Source organism: Hyperolius riggenbachi, chromosome 7, assembly GCF_040937935.1.
Source record: "Hyperolius riggenbachi isolate aHypRig1 chromosome 7, aHypRig1.pri, whole genome shotgun sequence".
NCBI lineage: Eukaryota > Metazoa > Chordata > Amphibia > Anura > Hyperoliidae > Hyperolius > Hyperolius riggenbachi.
Genome location: NC_090652.1, coordinates 186,692,285 through 186,702,384, shown reverse-complemented (window position 1 = coordinate 186,702,384; position 10,100 = coordinate 186,692,285). Strand labels below are relative to the sequence as shown.

The window sequence follows — 10,100 nt, the reverse complement described above, 5'->3', positions numbered from 1 at the left end:
CAGTACTATTTGGGACCTGGAGAGTACAGGAGATACAGTGACTGGGGAGGTGTGAACAGCAGGTTTGGCTCTTTCTGTACAACCACAGACTTCCACTAAGTTACTGACAATGTCAATGCCAATAACATTTTGTACCAATAAAACCTTCAATGCGTATTCTAATGAAGTATATTATTAAATATGCTATATAACAAAGCTGCATAAAGAATATCCGTTGAAACTAATAATACCATTATACAATCTAACTTTAAAGTGTTTTTGAAAAAAAAAGATTTCCGCTTTTATCTAAAAATATGGTTGATAGAAGTAAAAGGACTTTCTTCCTGATAGCTTAAATTATGAATCTTTTCAGTCGTCCATTAAGGGTGTCATTTTTAAAATATCTTGTTTTCTCTATATGTATTTTCTTTTTCTGCCATAAGAATAGACAAAATTATAATGCAGTTATTGCATGAGAGCAAAGTATATGCAGACAGCAAATGAGAGAAATGTAAGAGAGGCAGAAGTGACAGCCACTGCACTGCCTTCAAGTGGCCCTAGATAATGCTCATCTATGTGATCAAATATTAACAACATGGAGGTGAAAACCTCTTCACAAGTAGGTTTAATCTCTTCAGCCGGTAGCTCAAATCCATATTCCCCATCATCCCTCAGCTCATAGGTATATGAAAATCTGATGTCCTCATCAGCGGCCCAGTCTGCGGAGGACCCAGAGGTATAATCTGAAATAAAAATTTGAAATATTAGTGGTGTCAAAATTCTCCCTCCCCTTTATCAGCACTCTTTTTTCAAAGCTGAAGAGCTATTGCCCCAACAGGCAATGAGAGTAGTTAGAGTAACTGGTGCTATAAAGATAAATTAGAAAGGAGTGGGTTATATGCCCTGTACTTTCTACAAAAGGTTAGATTGTAAATACACACTAATAAAATCCTTTTAATATAACAAATTGCTGAACTGCGCTCTCCACCGTTCCTAAAAAATATAAAACACATTCCACATAGCGTGACTCTAAAGAATACACATCCACCTGTGTCACAGTGTAAAAGTGCAGCACTCGTGAATCCTCTCCCAGGGCAGATTGCGCTCACTGGATTGTAACCACTTCAGACATCAGGTGGATCTAGTGTCTAATTCAAATCACCCCACTGGCACTTGTAGTCTTCAGTCTCTCTTTAATACCAGAATAAAAAGCTCCAATGCATATAGTTACATAGTTGCATAGTTATTTTGGTTGAAAAAAAGACATACGTCCATCGAGTTCAACCAGTCGAGTTCAACCAGTATAAAACAAAGAATAAAACCATCATAGCGTAAAACTGCATACATAAGTACTGTTGGAGTTTAAAATTATTTCAGATGTATCTACATGGATTGAACTTTGTATGCTATACACAAGGAATCTTTTGATAAGCCTTGGGCGGTAAACAAAGGCCTGTACTTCATACTGTAAAGGACTGTTTGCAGCCACACAATAGCTGTATAGGAATGACATCAGTACCCAGCCCCTGACGAGCGACAGTGGATGATTCAGCAGAGGACTCCAAGCTCATACAAAACCTGTTTGCCTGGGTTTGCCCCAGGGCTGTGCTGGCGTCTATCTCCTACCCCCTGTGATGAACATTACGGAAAGGCGTGCGTAATCGCCAACGACTTTTGTAATGGTCCAGCCCCTTACTGTTAGTCCTGTGTAAATGTACTGCAGATGTCTTTCTCGACCCTCTCTTCTGAAGAAAGCAGAGCCCCTCACCCCCTCCACTTCCTCCAGCTTTTCACACATAGCTGGTGACACATAGGTGTTACAAGCTAGGACCAAGTGGTGGCCATGGAGTAGCTCCAGCAGACTCAGCAGATAACAATCAGTCCCTTTGCTTCCCTCCAAAACTGTGAACAGACAGTAGACCAATTTCATTTATTAATAATTCAAGATGTGGATGGGTGGCGTCCTAGTGTACAGTGTTGTGCGCAGCGTGTTTTTGGGGGGAGGGAGGGCTGGGGTGCGGCAGCATAGCTAGCATAGTTGCCCCAGTATAGGGAGTTTAGTTACCCCAGTATAGCTAGTATAGTGCCCCAGTATAGCTAGCATAGTGCCCCAGTATAGCTAGTATAGTGTCCCAGTATAGCTAGTGTAGTGCCCAGTATGGGCGCTACACTAGCTATACTGGGACACTACACTAGCTATACTGGGACACTATACTAGTGTATGGGTAGGTAGTGCCCCAGTATGGCTAGTAAAGTGCCCAGTATAATTATAATTGCAGTATTTGTATAGCGCCTTTCTCCTGTCGGACTCAAAGCGCTTGCGAGGCAGCCACTAGAGCGCACTCAGTAGGCAGTAGCAGTGTTAAGGAGACTTGCCCAAGAAACTCCTTACTAAGATAGGTGCTGGCTTACTGAACAGGCAGAGCCGAGATTTGAACCCAGGTCTCCTGTATAGCTAGTATAGTGCCCAGTATGGGTAGGTAGTGCCCCAGAATAGCTAGTAAAGTACCCATTATAGCTAGTATAGTGTCCCAGTATAGCTAGTATAGTGCCCAGTATGGGTAGGTAGTGCCTCAGTATAGCTAGTATAGTGTCCAGTATGGGTAGGTAGTGCCCCAGTATGGGTAGGTAGTGCCCCAGTATAGCTAGTAAAGTGCTCAGTATAGCTAGTATAGTGCCCAGTATGGGTAGGTAGTGCCCCAGTAAAGCTAGTATAGTGCCCAGTATAGCTAGTATAGTGCCTAGTATAGCTAGTATAGTGCACCAGTGTTGCTAGTAAAGTGCCCAGTATAGCTAGTATAGTGCCCAGTATAGGTAGGTAGTGCCCAGTATGGATAGGTAGCGCCCCAGTATAGCTAGTATAGTGCCCAGTATGGGTAGGTAGCACCCCTGTATAGCTAGTATAGTGCCCAGTATGGGTAGGTAGTGCCCCAGTATAGCTAGTATAGTGCCCAGTATGGGTAGGTAGCACCCCTGTATAGCTAGTATAGTGCCCAGTATGGGTAGGTAGTGCCCCAGTATAGCTAGTATAGTGCCCAGTATAGGTAGGTAGTGCCCAGTATAGTGCCCCAGTATGGGTAGGTAGTGCCCCAGTATAGCTCGTATAGTGCCCAGTATAGGTAGGTAGTGCCCAGTATAGCGCCCCAGTATGGGTATGAAGTGCCCCCCCCCCCCCCCCCCGCTGCTATTACTTTAGCCGGCGCCACTTCCTCTATTCTACTCTCCTGCTCTTAACTAATTCACAGCAGGGCGCCCTGTGGCTGCTGTGATGATGATGGAGGAAGCAGGAGAGCGGCTTTCTGTAGCGGCGATGTGTATCACCGTTACTATGGGAACCACTCTCTCTCCCCTGCTTCCTCCCTCATCATCACAGCAGCCGCGGTACCGCTCAGTCACACAGCAAGAATGGGCTCAGCAACATGGCCGCTGCCTTATATAGAGGAGGGGAGGGCCAGGCTCCCCTCCTCTAATTGGTTGCTAGGATTGCCAGGGCCTCGGCTGGAGGACTTCTGATTTGCCCAATGACGTCATCCCCGAATACCGAAGCCAAACCCACCGCGTCATCCGGCCGAAATCGAGTGCGAATATTCGGGAACCTTTGCATTTGGATTCGGCATGATGCAGAACATTCGGGTTCGGTTTCAACTTCGGCAACGTGGAAAATCTATCCAAATTTTCGGGTAGATTCGCATTCGGGAGTCCTGAAGAGCAACCCTGATGGTAAGCCACCCAGTTAAACTTGCTCTTAAAAGTGTCATCTCGTATCAACAATTCATTAATATACTGAGGGATTGTTGTGAGGAGGGCAAGGAGAGAGAGACATCCAATGTATCTGTGGCATATAAAGGTACACAGAAAAAACATTTTCTAATGTTATCAATGTCATAAACCTGGCCATAGGAAGCGGTATTGTTGAAGCCACAATGTTAATGACAGGCACTCAAGTAATATCTCCAAGTTTGTGAGCACTATCTCCCCTCACAATTATGAAAGTCATGATAACTTTGGTGCATTTCAGAGCCCAGGTAAGCTAGGAAACAGAATCTGGAATTGTGGCCAACAAACAAACTGTAAAGAAAATGATAATTTTGCATACGGTTCCCAAGGACATTGGCCAAACATTCCAGTTTATGCCCCGCTAGCCAGTATGCCATATTGGCTAATCTGTAGTTTGTCAAACATTGCAATCCCTTTTTTCTTGGGATATATGGTGGCAGTGTTCAAAAATTAATGTGTAATAATATGTTGCAAATGGAATACACTCTGTTGTCTCAACAGGTTTACAGTATAGGGGTAACCTAACAGATTGTGAAGTAGCAATGGTGTCTTAATGTGAGGATATTAACATAATTATGCTTTGTTTTTCAGATATTTCTGAAGGAAAATGTATGTGGTTAAAAAAAAAAGTCAAGACATCTAACATTTGATTATGTTGTATTCATGTATAGTGTTTTTCTTTCTCTCCTATTTAGTCAAGGGCATCTACAAGGAATTTGGTTAGGATCTGGGTGCACCCATAGTAAATTAAATTTAAGGAGGTGAATAATTAGTCTGCAAATAATACCATGAGCTCATGAGTTAAAATCCTAATTGTTTGCAAACAATTAAACAATAGAAGGTTTAATGAGCAAAACTGAAGTAAAGTTGGTTAACAATTATTTATTTATTTATTGTATTTATAAAGTGCCAACATATTACGCAGCGCTGAACATTAATTTAGGTTAAAGACACTATTTAGGGTGACACACAGCAATATGACAATACAGGAATACAAGAAAACCAGATCACACAGCACAGTATGAGTACAAGGTAATGCTTAGTGTAACGATTGCGGGAAACGATCTCCACGTTCAGCGCACAGCGTGTACGCTGACTCTGAGAAGATCTCCAGAAGCGTTCAGACAGAGAAGCCCAGTAATGGAATACACCTGGGGAGGAACAAATCCAGCCAGCAGGTAGAGCTGTGGGGCACAGCAAGACTAATCCTCTGAACCATCCACAGATGACAGACCGAAATTGAACAAAGCGAATGCAGTGATGAGCAATTTAATAACAGAACAGGAACAGGAACTGATCTACCACAGATCAGATGAATGTCTGTCAAACTGACAGCAGACTTTGAGGAAACAGACATTCATTCACAGAACATCTACAGATGCCAGACAGAAATTGCTCAATGCGAAATGCAGCAATGAGCAATACAAACAGTACAGAACATAACAAATCAGTATACTTTATTGTTATGAGAAGTACACGTCTTTGGTGCACAGTAAAGTAGCGAACGCCACCAAGGCGGGAAGCCCCAGTGGGAGGAACTCACTGGTAGCAGAGTGGTCAAACAATCAGGAGTCGGCAACAGATTAGGAGATACAGTACAGAATCGTTAGGCAGAAATCAGGGTCGGTAATCAGGCAGAGAATCGGCAACAGATCAGACAGGCACAGTACAGAATTAGGAGGCAGAGAGCGGAGTCAGAGGTACAAGCAAAAGGTCAACACAGAATATCAATAACAATTACAATAATGAACCTAAGCTATGTGTGAATCCCCGGGGTTCTGCCGGTTCAAACACACCAGGATCTGACTAAGGTCTGACACAGAATATCAATACAATAATGAAAGTTATTATTACAGCTATCAAAGGTATGAGTGCTAACACAGAGTATTCGCATGAACAAAGACCCAGGACTGCAGTCCTATAGACTAGCAATATGTCGAGCGGGGAGGCAGACTCAGGAAGTGACTTTTATGGATGAACACACCAATCAGAGAGAAGCATGCAAAGGGACAAGGCAGCCATCTGCATTCACTTAATCTGCATCTCATAAGTTCATGCATCCCCATGCAAACAGCATAGCACTTGAATTCAGAATAGCAGACCACACCACAATGAAATGCGAATGAGATGCAAATGGACAATTCGTTCATTGTAAATGTCAGAAAATCTCTGCAGACAGCAGCCAGCATAGTCTGGCTGCAGTAGTGTCTGAAGACAAAACAGACCTCACACAGGAGATTATTACAGTACCCCCCTTTAAAGGCGGATTCTAGACGCCTACTAGAACTAATCCCTTCAGTAGAATGATCAGATCGATGTTTCATGGAGGCTGGAGTAGGGGAAACAGAGAAAAATCCAGAACTGGCAAAATCACGATGGAAACCGTCGGTCCCAGAACCCCAAAAGTCATGTCCATCAGCACTACAAGTCCCAGAGTGATACCCATCAGTATCGCAACCATCATAACAGAAGCCACAGAAACCATTGGCATGATACCCACAGTCCCTCAGGTCATATCCACAGAACCAGAAGCTTTCAAAGCTATGCCCTCCACAACGGTCCTTTCTGAAACAACACTTATTGTTGAACCAGTTCCAAGCACTAAGGCAAAAATCCTCAGAGATCTCCCAGAATGCCTCGAAGCTCCAAAGAGACTCCAAGCAACTAGAACCTCCCCAATAGCCACATGGAGAATCAACAGAACCCCCCACATAACCAGGAGAAGTTCCCAAGCCAGACTCAGGAAAACTATTGTCACCAACAGAGTTTACAGAATTCAGAACTGTATCTGGGCATGTGGCGCTACCGACGCCTTCAGGACTTGATACCACCAGGGAAACATCAGGGCACATAACCACATAGGGCACATCTGGGCACACTGGGTTACAGAACACGTCTGGGCACACTGGCACAGGAATAACCTCTGGGCACGCTGAGGAACTATGGACCTCAGAACCCACCGTAGCCTGACCAGAACATGGCATGGAATGACTAATATCCTCACCCACATAAGATTTAGATTGGCTCAAACAATTGACATCAGGTTGCAAACAAGTTTCTGTGTGGGGTAACTGATGAGTACCAGAGTCCGAACATAAATCAGACTGAGGTAACTGGTCACTGCCAGGCTGTAAACTGGATTCAGACAGGGGTTCACGGCCAGCCACAGAGAACTCAATGTTGAAATTCAAGCTCACTTAATGGTCATGCAAGTCACCATTCTCGTGGTTCAAAAAGATCTCAGACTCAGGTAACTCACTACAGTCCGTTATCACAAAGCATTCAGCTCATCCAAACCAGGGTTCAGACAGTTTTCAGACTCATTCACAGGACAAGACTTATTTACAGGCATAAGAAGAGTCTCCGTGACATCTTCAGAATTAAACGGAAATTCACCATTGGGTACAGAAGTATCCATATTACAGGGCTGAATCCCTAAAAGATTCAGAGGACAGGGCTGGAGTTCATTGAATGTTTCTGCGACAGACAGGGACTGAATTTCGTTCCTAAGATCAGATTGCATACCAGTTAACTGCATAGACGTATTTGCATGAGATTCTATGCAGGGCAAGACAACAGAAATACCTGCAGTATTTAATTCACTGGAACATAACATTGTGTTATCCATGGTACACAGGGCCGGTCCTGGACTTTCTGCTGCCTGAGGCAAAGATCGTGAAGGCGCCCCCCCCCCCCATCCTTAAAGCAAAATTAAAGAAGACCGCTTCAGTCCGCCCCTCTCTCTCGTGCCTCCTTCTTTGCCACTCTCCTGTGCCTTCCTTCTGTGACCCTCTCCTGTGCATCCTGTCCTTCCCTTCTGTGTCCATTCCCCATGTGCCTCCCTTCTGTGGCCTCTCTCTTGTGACTCCTTTGCAACTCTCTCCTGTGCCTCCCTTCTGTGTCCTCTCCCCTGTGCCTCCTTATTTGCCACTCTCTCTCCTGAGTCTCTGTGTTATGCCCCTCCTTGCAGTCACTGCCCTCCTCCCTCTCCATGTTTTGATCCCCACTCCCATGTCACCATCTTCCTGCTCCCACTTAGCCCCTTTCTTGTGCCCCCTCCCCCTTCCTTTCGACTTTGTCATCCCCTTCATTGATTCCTGTTCCCCTTGCCAAGCCCCCCCCCCCCCCTAATATGTCTTCAATACTGATTCCATTCCAATTCCATCCCCACAGTACGCTCACCATTACTCATTCCCTACTGTACGTCCATTACTGCCGGTGGTGCCCTGTATTATACCCCCGGCCCCATGTGCTGTACATAACATTACATAACATCCCCCACACGACCGACCAACCGACCGTGAAGAAAGCCTGAGTGAGGCAGCAAAGTGACTGACTCACCAGGGATGGGGTCTCCCTCCGGGTCTGGCGGTGGCGAAGAGCAGGCGTCGGGCATCCGCAGGCATCCAGCATGCATCCTGCACTGTGGCACTGCCAGGCAGGGGACAGATGGCTGGGGCGGCCTCGGGCATGCTCCATTCATCTCGGATCTCGCGCTGGCAGGCAAAACCGGTGAGCGGCGGCCGGCGGCAGCCAGCAGCCAGGCTCATCATCATAGTCACGGTCACGTCGGCGACGCTCAGTGACTGACCGTGACCGTGACTATCAGGCAGGGCAGCAGAGCGGGCGGCAGCCGCCGCCATCAGCAGGCTTAGGCAGCGTGCAGCCTTGGAGGAGACAGGAGAGGCCGCAGAGCTCGGAGTCGTCGTACTCGGAGGCCGGCGGCATCATGTGGGTGGCACCAGAACTGGCTGGCGGGGGGGGCGGTGCACAGCCTAATGGGGGCGGGTCCCAGCCAGAACACAGTCCGGGCGGACTCGGTCTCGGCGGGTCACTCACGTTGTGTGCAGCCAGGTACGGGGTCGGAGGCACGGTCGGGCACCACAGGAGCAGCCGGACTTCACTGCAGAGTCTGCACTGCAGCCTGCACAGCACTCTCTCCGGCTCCGCAGTCACTTCCTCTTTATGTCTGGTGTCGCACCTCCACTTCCTGCCGCCTGAGGAACCCGCCTCACCCCGCCTCATGGGCGGGCCGGCCCTGATGGTACAGGGTGAGATCCTAGGTGCAATCATTGAAAAAGTCACAGACCCGGGAACCTCAATTTTGTTGGAAAATATCTTTTCGCTATCCATGACTCCAGGAGAAGTCACAGAAGCACTTTCTGGACCATTCTGGAAGTTTAAGGCATCAGGCTCACATGACAGAAACTCAGCATCACCCCTAAACACAGCCAAGTGTGTTGATTCAAAGGAATCAGAACGCAAAATATGCGATTCTGAACTCAATTGTGAAGCTGGAAAAGGCAGAGATTCTGAGACCCCCCAGACTAATTTGCGGAGTCTCAGGGACTGGACAATTGGAACCCTCCTCAAATGTGTCCTCACTGGTGTCAGCTTAGTGAAGTATACGTTGTTCATTCAAAATCATCTTCCACATACAAATCAACGAGTTCCCAACGTCGGTTTCCCATACCTCCGTTTCAATTAAATCAGAAACAGAATCTATGCATGCTCTCAAAACAGATTCACTCTTGGCAATGTAGTGATCACAAAACGATTTTGAATCATTCTTTAATTTATACACCAGAGCTTTGAGCTGACATCTCGGAAATGGAGGTTCCCATTCACTCCAGACAAGGTCTGAGCATTCATACTGAACACATTTTGTAGCTGGTACTGAGACAGGAACATGTATAGTTTCATTTGGTAATGAATAGTCAGAGATCTTATGCAGATTGCATTGTCTAGGGACTTTTCCCATAACCGAATCATAAATGGATCTTCTCAAACAATTGCTGGGAAAGGAAGATCTGATGTTCATAGACAAGGGAAACTCAGATTGCACAGAGTCACACTTCACACCATCAGCTATCTCACATTTAGCTGTTTTGAGTAATGAAACATTAAACTGATTGATTTCTCTGGATTTATCACATTCAACTGTGTTCGTCATTCACCATCAGCTGCATCACAGGTGCGGCGTCTTTCTCCTCCAATTTGAGCCGCTGACCCTGCTTGAAAATTGACGCAACACGCTGCTGAGTCTCTGCAGCGTGACTCACCCTAACAGCTGGATGGCCAGTGGGTAGCGGCGGAATGACTGATGCGGCAGAACTGCTGCCAGAGGCCGCAATGTTGCTCCCTCTCTTCTTGGCCTTGCTGCCCCTCCCCCGGTTGCCAGTGCCAGACATAGTACCAGATACAGATATGTGATGTCACAGTCAGATGATGTGTGGGGTACTTGTACTTTATTATTGGTGGCGGGCTTGGACTGTGAATCAGCACGGGCACGGAGTGACAGACAGGAGCAGAGTACAACAAAAAAACACACTGACACTGCTCAG

The 10,100-nt window shown here is 46.3% G+C and overlaps 1 protein-coding gene across 1 annotated transcript in view; it reads right to left on the bottom strand.

Moving 5' to 3' along the window:
• Positions 1-219: 219 nt before the first annotated feature.
• The window catches only part of LOC137526134 (carboxypeptidase O-like), a 967,352-nt gene continuing 957,471 nt past the window's right edge, over positions 220-10,100 (bottom strand). The window contains exon 10 of the mRNA XM_068247353.1: positions 220-722. Within this exon, the coding sequence (XP_068103454.1) occupies positions 445-722 (278 nt within the window). The 3' untranslated portion in view covers positions 220-444. The remainder of the gene's footprint in view (positions 723-10,100) is intronic.